Source organism: Eimeria maxima, genomic scaffold (genome assembly GCF_000499605.1).
Source record: "Eimeria maxima Weybridge genomic scaffold, Emw_scaff83, whole genome shotgun sequence".
NCBI classification, from domain to species: domain Eukaryota; phylum Apicomplexa; class Conoidasida; order Eucoccidiorida; family Eimeriidae; genus Eimeria; species Eimeria maxima.
Genome location: NW_013563995.1, coordinates 25,829 through 41,509, shown reverse-complemented (window position 1 = coordinate 41,509; position 15,681 = coordinate 25,829). Strand labels below are relative to the sequence as shown.

The 15,681-nt window shown below is 49.0% G+C and overlaps 5 protein-coding genes across 5 annotated transcripts in view; 2 read left to right on the top strand and 3 right to left on the bottom strand.

Annotated features, from left to right (window-relative positions):
* Positions 1–811: 811 nt before the first annotated feature.
* EMWEY_00011760 (exonuclease domain-containing protein, putative) lies at positions 812–2,491 on the bottom strand (the record flags this gene model as incomplete). Its single annotated transcript, XM_013479018.1, has 3 exons — positions 812–918; positions 1,135–1,629; positions 2,467–2,491. 3 exons carry the CDS (start codon positions 2,489–2,491, stop codon positions 812–814), a joined length of 627 nt encoding a protein of 208 aa, XP_013334472.1.
* Positions 2,492–4,376: 1,885 nt separating this feature from the next.
* EMWEY_00011750 (acetyltransferase domain-containing protein, putative) lies at positions 4,377–5,625 on the top strand (the record flags this gene model as incomplete). The annotated part of the gene is made up of 5 exons (XM_013479017.1): positions 4,377–4,441; positions 4,749–4,753; positions 4,944–5,044; positions 5,268–5,272; positions 5,484–5,625. The coding sequence occupies 5 exons, from the start codon at positions 4,377–4,379 to the stop codon at positions 5,623–5,625; spliced, it is 318 nt and encodes a 105-aa protein (XP_013334471.1).
* A 722-nt stretch (positions 5,626–6,347) lies between these two features.
* Positions 6,348–7,991, bottom strand: EMWEY_00011740 (hypothetical protein, conserved; the record flags this gene model as incomplete). The annotated part of the gene is made up of 3 exons (XM_013479016.1): positions 6,348–6,416; positions 6,922–7,049; positions 7,283–7,991. The coding sequence occupies 3 exons, from the start codon at positions 7,989–7,991 to the stop codon at positions 6,348–6,350; spliced, it is 906 nt and encodes a 301-aa protein (XP_013334470.1).
* A 1,395-nt stretch (positions 7,992–9,386) lies between these two features.
* EMWEY_00011730 (hypothetical protein, conserved) lies at positions 9,387–12,004 on the top strand (the record flags this gene model as incomplete). Its single annotated transcript, XM_013479015.1, has 6 exons — positions 9,387–9,448; positions 9,677–9,768; positions 10,013–10,124; positions 10,394–10,473; positions 10,756–11,704; positions 11,947–12,004. 6 exons carry the CDS (start codon positions 9,387–9,389, stop codon positions 12,002–12,004), a joined length of 1,353 nt encoding a protein of 450 aa, XP_013334469.1.
* A 598-nt stretch (positions 12,005–12,602) lies between these two features.
* The window catches only part of EMWEY_00011720 (hypothetical protein, conserved), a gene marked incomplete at both ends in the record, with an annotated part of 3,531 nt that continues 452 nt past the window's right edge, over positions 12,603–15,681 (bottom strand). The window contains 2 exons of the mRNA XM_013479014.1: positions 12,603–14,653; positions 15,096–15,681. The exon at positions 15,096–15,681 is cut by the window's right edge and continues 102 nt beyond it. Coding sequence (XP_013334468.1) covers positions 12,603–14,653; positions 15,096–15,681 — 2,637 coding nt within the window. The remainder of the gene's footprint in view (positions 14,654–15,095) is intronic.

The following is a 15,681-nucleotide window of genomic DNA, read 5'->3' as shown; positions in this document are numbered from 1 at the left end:
ATTTTTTTTTTTTTTTTTTTTTTTCTTCTTTTTTTTTTTTATTATTTATATTATTATTTATATTATTATTATTATTTATATTATTATTCTTACTATTTATATTATTATTCTTATTTATTATATAAGGAGGCATTAATGGTGTATAGCGACTTGTATCACGAATTAAATGTAATGGATGTGTTAAATTCAATACCTACAAAAGATACCACCAGCAGCAGCAGCAGCAGCAGCAGCAGCAGCAGCAGCAGCAGGAACAGCAGCAACAATAGTTGTAGTATTAGTAGTTGGTTGTTGTTGTTGTTGTGGTTGTGTAGTTGTAAGAGCAGCAGCAGTAGCAGCAGTAATAGTAATAAAAGGAGAAGCAGCAGCAGCAAGAGTAGTTAGGTAATATAGCAGCAACCAGCAACAGCAGCAGCAGCAGCAGCAGCAGCAGCAGCAGCAGTAATTACCTGTAGATCATGATGAATTGCATGCCCAACAAGTATTTTGTCTTTTATTTTTTCTTTAACTAAATTCCTTGCAGCAGTAAATGATATTCCTCTCTGTTCTAAGCATTCCATTGTTAACCCTAATCATAAACCCTAAACCCTAAACCCTAAACTCTAAACCCTAAACCCTAAACCCTAATAAACAATAATAAACAATAATAAACCATCATTCGGTATAATATGGGGGTGTCGAGTTGATGCTGCTGCCTGCTGCTGCTGCTGCTGCTGCTGCTGCGCATGTATTATCAAAGCAGCAAAGACAACTTTTAGGGTTTAAGAAACACACCACACACCTCCCTCTGCTAGGGTTTAGGGTTTAGGGTTTAGGGTTTACCGGTGATATGGGCGCGAAGATCTGTAACAGGGAGTTGGGGTTTAACATATTCATTAATTAACACTCTTCCTTCTTCATCTACCAGTCCTACTTGAGCTGCACACAAACCCTAAACCCTAAACCCTAAACCCTAAACCCTCCATGGGTTTTCTGTTAGCACAGGCCTTCCTTCGTGTAAAGGGTTTCTGCTTACGATCTAGGGTTTTGCTTTTAGCTTGAGGGTTTAGGGTTTAGCTTTAGGGTTTAGTGGATAAATGTTTATAGTTTAGCCTTTTGAGGATAAGGGTTTAGGGTTTAGGGTTTAGGGTTTACCTAAGATGGAAATTCTTCCATCTTCTCCACATCCAACCATCTCGCAATCGAGGGCGACTGCCTCAGGAAATTTTGCTGCTGCTGCTGCTCCTCCTGCTGCTGCTGCTCTTGCTGCTGCGCCTTTGTGTGCTGTTGCTGCTATTGCTGCTGCTGGAGCTGCCTTTGTTGCTGCGGTTCCTCCTGCACATCCGTTTGGTGCATTTTCTGCTGCTCCTCCTGCTGCTGCTGCTATTGTTCTTGTTGCTGCTGTTGTTGTTGCTGTTGCTGTTGCTGCTGCTGCTTCTGCTGCGTCTATGTTGCTGTTCTGCCCAGCAGACTTCTTTATGGCAGAAAAAACAGAATTTAAGCCGAGTTTCCTCTTGTTCTTCCCCATTGCTGCTGCTGCTGTTGCTGCTGCTGTTGCTGCTGTTGCTGCTGCTGCTGCTGCTACAGTTGCAGCTGTGGCTGCTGCTCTTGTTGTGCAGCTGGTGTTCTCCTGAGCAAGTAACTGCGTCCCTTCAAACCCTAAACCCTAAGCCCTAAACCCTCACAACTGCCTCCATGGAGGTGGAGGGATCGATACTTTCGTTGAGCATTTAGGGTTTAGCATCTATTGTTTTTAGGGTTTAGGGTTGGATACCCGTAAGGATCGGAAATCAGGAAGTTGAAAGGTTCAGGGTTTAGGGTTTAGGGTTTAGTGGCAAGGGTTTAGGGTTTAGGGTTTAGCGCCTTAAAAATTGATGTAAAAAGGATTAAAAAAATTAAATTAGGTGTTAAAGAATATTTAAGTGTCAATACTCCATCATAACTTCTGTAGAGACGGTAGTGTTTAGGGTTTAGGGTTTAGGGTTTAGGGCTTGGAGCAGGTTTCATCCGGATCTGTCTTCCATTAGAAACATTCCTTACAGGGTTTAGGGTTTAGGGTTTATATTTTTATTCAGTTTGCTTTCTTGACGAATAACACTCCCTAAGCATATAACCCTAAACCCTGAACCCTAAACCGAGACAACACTGTACCTGGCGCCTCGAGGGTTTAGGGTTTTATAAGCGAATTATGCATACTAGAGTTGCTAAACCCTAAACCCTAAACCACAATTAAAAGCATATTGTTTATATTATGTAGTATAAACCTCACCTAAACCCTTAACCCTAAACCCTAAATACTTGACCCACAACAGCTACCCCATAGGGTCGATGCCTCAAACGCTAGAATCTAAACCCTAAACCCTAAACCCTAAACCCTAGTGGATTCTGCACCAAAGTATACGTCATTTAACGTTCAAGGGTTTGTTGGTTTAGAATGTAGACGGCTAAATAATAAGGGTTTAGGGTTTAGGGTTTGATTTGCCGGACCCTGTAATACTAAACCCTCGAACATCTGCCCTTTTGTGCATGCATCTGTATGGACTACAGCAGCAATTGCAGCAGCAGCAGCAGCAATTGCAGCAGCGGCACATGTAGCAGGAATAATGCACTCGTAGTAGTAACAGCAGGAGCAACCGCAGCAGCAGTTGCTGCTGTTGCTCCTCTTGCAGTAGCAGCAGCAGCTGAAGCAGCAAGGGAGTCGCAATCATAATAGTAATAATAGTAGTGGTAATAGCAGCAGCAGCTGCTGCTGCTGCTTCTGCAGCAGAAGCAGGAACAATAGCAGCAGCAGCAACACCACCAGCAGAAGCAGCACCCATACTACCAGCAAGAGCAGCAGCAATAGCAGCAGCAGCAGCAGCAGCAACCGTGTGAGGATTTTGCTGTCTGTTGCTTATAATTGAGTTATTGCAACATATATAATAACACAAGAAAACCCTAAACCCTAAACCCTTAAGATAGACAACAACATGTTCAGCATTTACTGGGGTTTTCCTTGCGGGGGGATCAGGGTTTAGGAGAATAAATTAGGGTTTAGAGAGATTAATTAGGGTTTAGAAGGATGGATTAGGGTTTAGAAATATAAATTAGGGTTTTGACGGTTAAATTAGGGTTTAGAGAGATGGATTGGGGTTTACAGAACTGTCTTGGAATGTGGCGGGTTGAATTAGGGTTTACAGAGTTGAATTAGGGTTTGTATAGTTGAATTAGGGTTTAGGCAGTTCAATTAGGGTTTAGGCAGTTTAATTAGGGTTTGCAAAGTTCGCTTAGGGTTTAAGGAGATGAATTAAGACGAGGACAACTGCATTAGTGTTTAGAGGATTGAACTAGGGTTTATAGTTGAATTAGGGTTTAGATGATTAAATTAGGGTTTATCTACTGGTGCTAGGGTTTGAGCATTAAAAGGGTTTACTGATTTACAAGTATAAGTGAGCATACCTCTACTTGACTGTGAGGGTTTACCATTAGGGCAGAAGGGTTTGGTGTTTAGTGTTTAGGGTTCATGCATCGGAAGGGTTTAGGGTTTAGGGCTTGGAGCAGGGTTTGTGGTTTAGCAGTTCATTCTAGAATGTGGCTATCGAGAGGGTTTAGGGTTTAGGGTTTAGGGTTTTTAAGGCTATGCTGTACATAGTACTAGGGTGTGTGTTAATGGAGGTTGGGGGTAGGTAGGGTTTAGGGTTTACGGTGGTTTATACTTTATATATGAAGTTAAGCCCCTCCTAATTATCTAAGCCTGCTAAATCGTAAACCCTAAACCCTAAACCCTAGGATCGGTATAATCTTACACCCTTGCTGTGTTGTGTGAAGACACGGCAGGATGGGGCTGTGTTACTCTCGTGGGGTTTAGGGTTTAGGGTTTAGGGTTTATGATTTGTGAGTTTCATTAAGTGTATGATTTTAATTTATCATCATTATCCGATTTTTTTCCCCCAGACCCTAAACCCTAAACCCTAAACCCTAAACCCTCGCGGGGATGCCGGCACGTCCTCGTGGGGTTTCGGCTGTCGGGCCTTCTTCTTCTTCTTCTTCTTCTTTATCATTGAAGAAAAACAAGAAAAACCCTAAAAGGGTTTTAAAGGCAGCAGAAGAAGAAGCAGCGAATGCATGCATTAAGCAAACCCTAAAACGTCTTCCTCTCTTACCAGGAGGGTTTTCATCATTTACACTCAGGCCTAAACCCCAGCAAACCCTAAACCCTAATCAGGGTTCGTCTAACAAGGGTACTCCATCTTCAAATCAACAGCAAAGACAACCCCAAGAGGGGCTTCGAGAGGCAGGAGGGGCCCCCCCAGCTAGCTCTCCAGGGGGCCCCCCGGCTACCCAGGAGGGGGGCCCCCCAGCTGGTTCGTCAGAGGCCCCCCCAACTGGCTCACCAGGAGCTGCCCCAGCTACCCAAGATGGGGGCCCCCAAGCTAAGCAAGAGGGAGGGGCCCCAGCTACCCAAGACGGGGGGGCCCCCAGTGTATTAGGGTCTTCTGAGTTTGTAGTGTTTGAACGTAGTTATGAGGAGTTGAGTAAGGAGGGTTTAGATGAGGGTTTAGGGTTTGGGGTTTCCATATTAGAGGGTTTATTTCTTCTTGTTAAGAATAATATGGAGGATTTATACAATAAAAGTAATTTTATGCAAAAAGGATGGAGAGATGAGACAAAAAGAAGCGAACTTTTTAATAAACATGCACACTTCTGGATTGTATTCCAATCTAATAAAAATACCTGTAAGGGTTTAGGGTTTAGGGTTTGCTGTCTAGGGTTTAGGGTTTGGGGATCAGGGGGGGTTAGGGTTTAGGGTTTGGTGGTTAGGGGGGTTATGGTTTAGGGTTTGGGGATTAGGGTTTAGGGTTCCTGGGTTTGGCAGCTAGGGTTTAGGGTTCCTGGCTTGGGGGATATGGTCTAAGGTTTCTGGGTTTGGGGTTTAGGGTCTGGGGGTTAGGGTTAAGGGTTTAGGGTTTAGGGTTTGCGTGCAGTATCGGAGGCAGCAAAAGATCCTCTTGCAGCTTTTCTTCATTTTCGATTCGAAGTAGAAGAAAGACAGCCCGTTGTATACCTCTACGAACTCCAAATCAAGGTAGGGTTTAGGGTTTAGGGTTTAGGGTTTACGATAAAAGGCGGCGAGTGTTGATAGGGTGTGTGCCAAGGGGGTTTAGGGTTTAGAGTATAGAGGGTTTTAAGCCGAGGGTTTGTGTTTTTCATGGTTAATGTTCAATTAGGAGTGTATCTATTTCTATTGTTTAGGGTTTAGGGTTTTAGGGTTTAGGGTTTAGGGTTTAGGGTTTAGGGTTTGTGTATAGGAGGAGTATAGATGTCGATCTATAGGGCGTCGTCTTCTTTTTATGTTGGAAATTTTTATTCGAAATTTAAATAAAGAATTAAATTATTTAAGAATTAATGCTGCAAATAAACAGCTTATAGAGCTACCTGCTGCTGCCTATACAGCTGAAGAAAATAATGTGTACAGTATTAAGATGTAATAATCGTGCTGTTTCTTTTTATAAAAATATCTGCAGATACACCTCAGATGAATCTTGTCCTTATTGGCTGCTGCAGCAGCACATGCAGCAGCAGCAGCAGCAACTTGTTGCTGCAGACAGCAGCAGCGAAGAAGAAGAACCTGAATATGAAATACTTAAGAAGGAAATCATTCCGTAGATGCAGCAGCAACAGCAGCAGCAGCAACAGCAGCAGCAGCAACTGCAGCAGCAGCAACTGCAGCAGCGGCAACAGCAACAGTAGCAGCAACAGCCATACCAACAGCAGCAGCAGCAAAACTTGCTGCTGTGGCAGCAGCAAGTAGTACTGCTGCTGCTGCTGCTGCTGCTGGGTGCATCCTGAACTCTAGGGTTTAGGGTTTAGGGTTTATTGACTTCCGTTGTTCCTTTAACTTTCCCGCAACTAATAATAATCTATTTCTAGGGTTTAGGGTTTAGGGTTTATGCAGCATCAAGCACCCACGAGGTGTGTAGGGCTGAATCAAGCATGCAAGAATTAGGGTTTAGTGTTTACAGATTAGGGTTTAGGGTTTGGAGGCGGCTACCAGTAAGAAGTTAAATGAGGGTCTAGGGTTGCCAAACCCTAAACCCTTAACCTGTGTGTTGCGGAATTCAGAGGACAATACGAGGGTTTAGATAAACCCTCAGTGATGAAAACTCTAAACCCTTACTAGGGTTTAGGGTTTACGGTCTAGGGTCTAGGGTTTAGGGTTTAGCCAGACCCCCAAATTCAAAAAAAAAAAAAAAAAAACATACTCGAGGGTTTAGGTCCTAGGGTTTGCACAAACCCTAAACCCTAGGAACTCCTAAACCCCCCACAATATTTATAAACAAAATATTTAACAGCAGCAGCAAATGCTGCAGCACTTGCTGCTGCTCTGGCTAGCTCCTGATGCTGCTGCTGCTGCTGCAGTTGCTGCTGCTGCTGCTGCTCAGAAGGCCGGCGTATAGCTGTAGGATATAAGAAGGCGGCTACCAACAGCGAACTTCTGCAGCAAACAAAAATAAGGGTTTAGGGTTTAGGGTTTAGAATTGGGGTTTACGGATAGGGTTTAGGACCCAGAGTTTGAATTTTTTTAGGGTTTTGGGTATTGTTTGGGATTAGGGTTTAGGGTTTAGTTAGGGTTTAGGGTTTAGGGTTTAGGGTTTGTACTTGAAATAAGTCAGCAATATATTCATTAGGTTGGGGCTTAAAAGAACTATTCAGATAAACATGCTGCATGCAGCACACACATACTCTCAATTGCTGCTGCTGCTGCTGCAGCAGCGACGAGCAGCAGCAACAGCAACAGCAGCAACAACACCAGCAGCAGCAACAGCAACAGCAGCAACAACACCAGCAGCAGCAACAGCAACAGCACCCAAGACAGCAACCCAAGCAACAACAGCAGCACCAAAATCAGCAACCCCAGCAGCAGCAGCAACAGCAGCAGCAACAGCAGCAGCAGCAACTAACAATTTCTCTCCTTTTTAATGCTTTTTGTAAGAAATTAACAACAGCAGCAAATGTCTCAAATCCATCAACAGCAAATTCTTTTAAACGAAGACGCGGCGCTTCGCCTACAGCCGTTAAATGGACACGAACTGCGTATACACCCCAAAACCCTAAACCCTAAACCCTAAACCCTAAACCCTAAACCCTTGAAAAAAAAAAAATTATCGTACTTAAAGAAATACAATAATAACCTCTAAACCCTCATCAGATAACACAATACACAAACCCTAAACACTAAACCCTAATACTTAAACCCTAACTTTTATGAAACCGCTCTATTCCTCAAACCCTAAACCCTAAACCCTAAACCCTAAACCCTCACCTTTGAAGTCTCTTAGAGATCGCAGATGTGTCTCAACATTCCACGAAGGCCCCATCTCTGGCACCCAAACACTTTGCTGCTGCTGCTGCTGCTGCTGCTGTTGCTGCTGCTGCTGATGCTGATGCTGCGCCTCTAGGGCATCACTTGCAAGCTTCTCTGCCTCGTCAATAGCCTGCAGCAGCCGCTGCTGCTGCTGCTGCTGCTGCTGCGCCTCCCATAAGCTGCTGCTGCTGCTGTCGCATTCAGAATTGTCATCCTTAGATCTGCTGCTGCAGTTGCTGCTGCTCATGTTGTTCTTGCTGCTGCTCCTGCTGCTCATGGGGTTCTTGCTGCTGCTCCTGCTGCTGAGCTTCTTGCTGATGCTCCCTCTGCTGCAGCTCCTGCTGCTACTACGATCTTTGTTGCTGCTGCTGCTGCTGCAGTTCCTGCTGCAGCTCCTGCTGTTGCCCCTGCTGCAGCTCCTGCTGCTGCAGTGTTCCTTTAAAGGAATATTTTTGTTGTTGCTGCTGCTTCTGCTGCGGGGGCGTCCCCGTGAAGGATCGCTGCTGCTGCTGCCGCCGCTGCTGCTGCTGCCGCCGCTGCTGCTGCTGCCGCCGCTGCTGCCGCCGCCGCTGCTGCTGCTGCTGTCGCTGCTGCTAGCAGGGTAGGGAATATCCGGCCTTTTACTGCTGCTGCTTCTCCTGCTGCCATTGCTTCTAGGCGTGTACATTCTAGGCGAATTGGTGTTGTTGCTGCTGCTGCTGCTCCTCCTGCTGCTGCTCCTGCTGCTGCTCCTGCTGCTGCTTCTGCTGCTGCTCCTACGTTTGCTGGTGGTGCTGCTGCACCTGCTGTTGCTACTGCCTAGGAACAAAACATTTCTTGGGCTGTCCTTGTTGATCGCTGCTGCTGCTGCTGCAGCTGCTGCTGCTCCCTCTGCTGCTGCTGGAGGTAGCCCTGTCGCGCCTGCTGCAGTGACATCAGCAGCAACATCTGCAGCAGGTGCTGCTACATCAGCAGCAGGTGCTGCTACATCAGCAGCAGGTGCTGCTAAAGCAGCAGCAGGTGCTGGTACAGCAGCAGCTGCTGCTGCTCCTGGGGGACTGTTGGCGCGCAGAGACATCGCTGCATGCTGCTACCGTAGCATTTCTTCCTAACTATGCTGTTTGTGCTGCTGCTGCTGTTGCTGCTGCTGTTGCTGCTGCTGCTCTTTCTGTCTTCATTAGACAACAAACAGCAACGGGAAGACTAGTAGAATCGGCAGCAGCAGCAGCAGCAATGACAGCAGCAGCACCAACGTGGAGACCTCAACGATAGCGGCTATAATTGTCATGCTTCTGCTGCAGGTGCGGCAGCAGTTTTGCTGCTGCTGCTGCTGCTGGTCTCCACCGGTGCTGCTGCTGCTGCTGCTATGTGTTCTCTTGCTGCTGCAGTTTCTGACGACTTGTCTTCCTTCAGGATGTCTATGAGCAAGTTATCTACTGTTGCTCCTACTGCTGCTATTGTGCTGCAGCTCCTGTTTCCAGTGCTGCTGCTGCTGCTGCTGTTGCTGCGCTGCATGCATGTTAACATCGCCTAGATAAGAGTCGCGTTTATTGTCATTTTGTTAGTAGTTAATTCTTAAAGGCTTTATTTATTCTTGTCCCCTGCTGCTGCTGTTGCTGCTGTTGCTGCTGTTGCAGCAGCGGAGCGCTGCATGCGCCGCCGACAGCAGCAGTACCAGTAGCAGCAGCAGCAGCATAACCGCTGCTACAGAAGGCAGCAGCAGCAGCAGCAGCAGCTCTGCAGCAAGAGGCGGCGATCATCGGAAGCATCCCTGCCTTTTTTGTTATTATTTTTGTTATATTTCGTCACTGCAGCAGCAGCATTGGCAGCAACGGCAGCAGCAGCAGGAGGAGCAACACTGCAGCAGCAGCAACAGCTAGAGGGGGACGCAGCAGCAGCAGCAGCAGCAGCAGCAGCAGCAGCGGAGTAGGTAGGGGGGACCTCCTTTGGTTGTAGTTCCTCATAAAGGCATTCAGAAGCAATTTCTCCTGGTGCAGCAACAGCAGCAGCAGCAGCAGCAGCAGCAGTACAGCAGCAGCAGTAGCAGCAGCAGCAGCATTACCTGCAACACGCAGCAGCAAAGATGGCGAACAGCAGCAGCGGCACTCGGGTTATTCTTCGTGTGTATGACATCAGCAGAGGCCTGTGAGTGTTTACCATTATCTAGGGTTTAGGGTTTAGGGTTTAGGGTTTAGCTTCTAAACCCTTGCCAGCTCAAAACCGCTTACGTATAATCACGGCGATAGCAGCCGTCGCAGTGTTTATATTTATTCATTTAACCTCCTAGAGTTTAGAGTTTATTATTTAGGGTTTAGGGTTTAGGGTTTAGGGTTTAGGGTTTAGGGTTTAGGGTTTAGGGTTTGTGGGGTTTAGGGCCTCTCGTTTAGCTCCCATGCTGCTCGGTCGACCACTTGAAGGAGTTTGGCACAGCGGAATTCAATTGGGTGATCTTGAATATTTCTATGGTAAATTAAGGGTTTAGGGTTTAGGGTTTAGGGTTTAGGGTTTAGGGTTTAGGAGTTGTACAGGGTATAAATAATGTTAATAAGTTTAATATTTCTTTTTTTTGCAATCTCCATCATTCCTCATGATCTGCTGCTTCTGCTGCACCAATAACAACAGCAACAACAACTCTTACCCCTGTTGCTGCTTCTTCTGCTTCTGCTGCTGCTGCTGCTGCTGCTGCTGCTGCTGCTGCTGCTGCTGCAGGAGGAGGAGTAGTCCGCATGCGTCCTTATGAGATAGAATCTATGTACGGTATGTCTCCAAATAAAATTGAGGAACTTGGTGTCACACATAAAACTAACCAAGAAATACAGACGTAAGCCTGCTCCTGCTGCTCCTGCTCCTGCTCCTGCTGCTGCTGCTGCTGCTGCTGCTGCTGCTGTTGGTGGTGGTGCTGCTGCTGCTGCTGTTGTTGTTTCTGTTGCATGGCACCTAGGGAACGGCTGTTGCTAGACTGTTGTTGTCGCTGCTGCTGCTGCTGTTGCTGTAGTTGCTTCGTTGCGTTGTTGCTACATTTAGTTGCTTATGCTGCTGTTGCTGCTGTTGCTGCTGCTGCTGTTGCTGCTGCTGCTGCTGCTGCTGCAGGTTTTTAACAAGTATTTCTCCTCGTTTTACGGCTGAGACTTATGATTTGCTGCACAACAACTGCAACCACTTCACACAAGGTCATACTTTTTACCTGCTGCTGCTGCTGCTGCTGCTGCTGCTGCTGCTGTTGCTGTTGCTGTTGCTGGTGTTGTTGCTGGTGTTGATGGTGTTGATGCTGCTGCTGCATCTCATGGTACTCCTGCAGCATTTGTGATTGTTGTTGCGCTGTTGCTGCTACTATTGCTGCTGCTGTTCCCTGTACCTCCTCCTCTTTGACCGCTGCTGCTGCTGTATTCATATTTGTACTGTTGCTGCTGCTGCTGCTTCTGCTGCTGCTGCTGCTGCTGCTGCTGCTGCAGAGTTTTGCCGTTTTTTATTGGGTCGGGATATTCCTGATTATATAGTGCAGCAAGTAGAGAGGATAGCAGAGACACCTGTTGGTCGTATGCTGCTGCCGATGCTGCAGCAGCAGCAGCAGCAAGTGCAGCAAGCAGCCTTAGCATCTGGTCAAACAACTTTATGGACAGCAGCGCAGTTTGCTGGCAATCAGCAGCAGCAGCAGCAGCAACAGCAGCAGCAGCAGCAGCAGCAGCAGCAAGAATGGCCTGCAGCAACAACTCCCTTTACGGATATGCTACGACGTACATGTACAGCAGCAGATATAAACAGCAGCAGCAAATTATTATTTTTATTAACAATAAAAACAATAATAAATAATATAAATAAAAATAAAAAAGAACTGCAGCAAAAGCATTTGCTGCTCAGCAGCAGCAACGAGATACTGCAGCAAAAGGTACTACGCATGCCTACAGGGAAGGAGGCACTTAAGCTTATTGGATTCGATGTCACACCAGCAGCAGCAGCAGCAGCAGCAGCAGCAGCAGCAAATGGAACAACAGCAGCAAATGGAACAACAGCAGCAAATGGAACAGCAGCAGCAGCAGCAAATGGAACAGCAGCAGCAGCAGCAGCAGCAGCAGCAGCAGAGGAGCAGTACCGTTTCTCTCTTTATGATACACAAGAAGAAGAAGTTGTTAGGCAGCAACTGCAGCAGCACATAAAAGATATTGATGCATTTATTGCTGTACTCTCTCCTCCATCTAGTTCAGCAGCAGCAGCAGCAGCAGCAGGAGCAGCAGCAAGACCTGCTGCTCCTGCAGCAGCAGGAGCTCCTGCCATAGCAGCAGCACTCTCGGCAGCACAGCAGCAGCAGCAGCAGCAGCAGCAGCAGCAGCCTGAGCAGCAATTTCGATTTCAGCTGCAGCAACTTGAGGCTATGGGATTCACAGACAGACAAAGAAATCTCTCGTAAGTGCTGCTGCTGCTGTTGCTGCTGCTGCTGCTGTTGTTGCTGCTGCTGTGGCTGCTGCTGCTCCTGTGGCTGCTTCTGCTGCTACTTTTGCTGTTAATGCTGCTATTGCTGCTTAGTGCATCTGCTGTTGTGCTGCATTTTTGCTTATTGATGCTTGTTCCCTAACTCCTGCTGCTGCTGTTGCTGCTGCTGCTTCTGCTGCTGCTGCTGCTGCTGCTGCTGCTACTGTTTGCTGCAGGGTGTTGGAGGCTGTGAAGGGAAATATAAATGCTGCGATTGATATGCTCATTGGCTAAACGATTCTTTTCTGCTGCTGCTGCTGCTGCTGCTGCTGCAACTGCTGCTGCAGCAGCAACTGCTGCAGCTTTTTCAGCGGTGGAGCATGCAAACACAATGTGGGAGTATGAAGTAGCAGCTGCTGCTGCTGCTGTTGTTGTTGCTGCTGCTGCAGGGCTGCAGCAGCAGCAGCAGCTGTATTTTCCGTAGCAGTTGCAGCAACAGCAAAGCAGCTGCTGTTGCTGCAGCAATAGCTGCAGCTACTGCAACTGCAGCAGCTGCTAGTGCAGCAGCAAACAAATTTTTGCTTATAATATAATTGGTGACGGATGTGTGTCTTGCTGCTGCTGCTGCTGCTGCAGTATGATAGCTATAGTACAACAGCACCAACAACAGCAATAACTACAGTAGTAGAAATAGTAGCAGCAACAGTAGCAGCAGCAACAGCAGCAGCAACAGTAGCAGCAGCAACAGCAGCAGCAACAGTAGCAGCAGCAACAGCAGCAGCAACAGCAGCAGCAACAACAGCATGAGTAACAACAGACAATAAGCGCCATAGACGGAAAAGAGTTATACAATTGTGCTGCAGCAGCAACTGGTATAAAAGCTTAGCAGCAACTATTGCTGCTGCTGCTGCTGCTGCTGCTGCTGCGACTGTTTTTGCTGTTGTTGCTGCTGCTGCGGCATCCGGCGCAGCAGCAGTGCCTGAGAGGCATCTTGCTGCGGCTGTTGCTGCAGAGGCTGCTGCTGCAGCGTTTGCTGCTGTCGTGCCTGCTGCTGTTGCACTGTGTGTTGCTGCTGCAGCAGCTGCTGCTGCTGCAGCTGCAGCAGTGGATGCAGCAGCAGCTGCTGCTGCGCACCTGCGGAGAAAGTATTCGGCTGCAACATGAGCCATGGCTGCTGCTGCTGCAGCAAGTGCAGCTGCTGCTGCTGCTGCATCTGCTGCTGCTGTTGCTGCAGCAAGTGCAGTTGCTGCTGCTGCTGGAGCTCGTGCTGCGCCCCGTCACTGCCTGCTGCTGCTATATCGTGCTGCAGTCGCATCTGTAGCTGCTGTTTCTGCAGCAACATCTGCTGCTGCTGCAGTTGCTGCTGCAGCAACAGCAATTGCTGCTGGTGCAGCTGCTGACGCAGATTTAGCGGCAGCTGTTGCTGCTGCGCTGCAGCAAACCTCTGCTGCTGCTGTGCCGCAGCTGCTGCAACGCGCTGCTGCGCATCGGGCGCAGCTGCTGCTGCTGCAGCCGCTGCTGCTGCTGCTGCACGCTGTTGCTCTGCTACACTAGGGAGGAATGGCCCAAAGAAAGCACCCCCTCCTGTAGCAGCAGCAGCAGCTGCTGCTGCTGCCGCCGCTGCTGCTGCTGATGGGGGCTGCAGAAACGATGACGGTTGTTTCTGCAGCAATGCTGTGGATGACTGTCTCCTAAGAGCAGCAGCAGCAGCAGCGGCTGCTGCTGCTGCTGCTGCCGCGTCAGAGTTGTCCGGTACCCCTGTTGCTGCTGCTGCTGAAGGGAGCTGCTGGAAGATGCTGCTGCTGCTGCTGCTGCTGCTGTTATCGAGGCGTAGACGTTTGGAGGACAGCAAGTAGTTGCTGCTGCCGCTTGCTGCTGCCGCCGCTGCCGCTGCTGCTGCTGCTGCTGCAAGAGAAGGCGGCGAGCTGCTGCTGCATGCAGCCTCTGCAGATAAGTCTACATGCGCACGTAGTGCAGCAGCAGCATCAGCAGCAGCTTGAACAGCAGCAGCAACATCTAATGCTCCTGCTGCTGTTGCTGCTGCCTTCTTAAATTCGCATGCACGCTGCCATGCCCCCTCAAATCCATACAAACCTACACTAAAGGAATGAACTGTCCCGCTGCTGCTGCTGCTGCTGCTGCTGCTGCTGCTGGTGCTGGTGCTGCTGCTGCTGCTGCTGGTTGGAGCATCAGTTGCTGCTGATGTTTCAGAAGAGCCGCGAGTCGCTGCAGTTGCTGCTGCCCCGTCATCCTGCTTCTGCTGTTGTTGCTGCTGCTGGGACTTCTGCTGCTGTGTTTGTTCCTGTTGTTGCTGTTGCTGCTGCTGCTGTTGCTGTTGCTGCTGCTGCTGCGGCTCTAGACGCACTGTCCAAGCAGCAGCAGCAGCATCATAAACAATTCCCTTGACCTTTGGCAGTTGTGCAGCAAGCCAACTGAAGTGCATGTCTCTGTTTGCTGCTGCTGCTGCTGCTGTTGTTGTTGCTGCTGCTGTTGTTGCTGCTGCTGCTGTTGAGCCGCTGCCTCGCGAATGCTTCCTCTTTGCTGGTGTCTTTGCTGCTGCTCCTCCTGCTGCTGACAGCACAGACGGATCCGCTAAGGCTAATGCGTGCTGCTGTTGCTGCAGCTGTTGCTGTTGCTGCAACTGCTGCTGTTGCAGCTGCAGCTGTTGCTGCAGCTGATGGTGCTGCAGCAGCAGCGGGTTAGCCCGTGCTGCCTGGAAGCCAGCAGCTTCTGCTGCTGCGAATGGTGCATGCAGCTGCCGCTGCAGTTGCAATTGCTGCTGCTGCTGTTGCAGGTGCAACTGCTGCAGTTGTTGCTGTTGCTGCTGCGGTTGCGGCTGCGGTTGTGGCTGCGGCTGTTGCTGCTGCTGCTGCTGCTGCTGCTGCTGCTGCGGTTGCACTTGCTGCTGCTGCACATTCAATTGAACGTCAAAATTCCACAGCTCTGCAAAACCATCTGCAGCGCAGCAAACACAGCAGCAGCAGCAGCAGCAGCAGCAGCAGCAGCAGCAACAGGAACAGCATATTGGACACAATTAACTGCAGTAGCACCAGCAGCACCACAAGCAACAGGAGCAACAACAGGTGCAGCAGCAGCAGCAACAACAACAGCAGCAGCACAAGCAGCACTAGCGCCATAAACATCAGCAGCAGCACCACCACAACAACCACCACCATCAGCACCACCACCACCATCAGCAGCGTGAGCTGCAGCAGCAGCAGAGACAACAGCAGGAGCAGGAGCGACAGCAGCAGCAGCAGGAGCAACGTACTTTGTTGATTATTTGTATGAATAGGTGTTTGTTGTATTTGTTTAGTAAGAGCAGCAGCAATTAATAAATAAACAACAGGAGGTATCCCTAACTTTATACAAAAATCTTCCTCACGGGCCTCTAGTTGGACCTCATCTGTCTTGCTGCTGCTGCTGCTGCTGCTGCTGCTGCTGCTGCTGTTGCTGCTGTTGCTGCTGTTGATGGCGGTGGTTGTGGCGGTCGTGGGGGTGGGGTTGTTGTTTTTGTTGGTTGGTGATTCGCTGCTGCTGTCAGCAGCAGCAGATGGTAAATCGCGCTTCTCTTGCTGCTGCTGCTGCTGCTGCTGCTGCTGCTCTTGCTCCTTTGGTTCGCTGCTGCTGATGCTGCTGCTGCTGCTGTTGGGCTTGGATGCAGCAGCAGAAGAGTCGTCCGCTGCCGATGCTTCTGCATCCGCTGCTGTTGCTGCTGCTGTTGCTGCTGCAGGCTGTGCGTTGGCATCTCCTGCTGGTGCAGCTGTATCCCCTGCTGCTGCTGTCATGTCCGGTGCTGCTGCTGTTGCATCTGCTGCAGTTGCTGCTGCTGCTGCTGCTCCTGCTGCAGTCGAACCCTGTGGTGGCTTTGATAGCTTTGCTTCATCAGTCTGGCGCAGGTCTGCCTGCTGCTGCTGCTGCTGCTGCTGTACATGGTGCTGCAATTGCTGCTGTTGCTGCTGCTGTTGCTG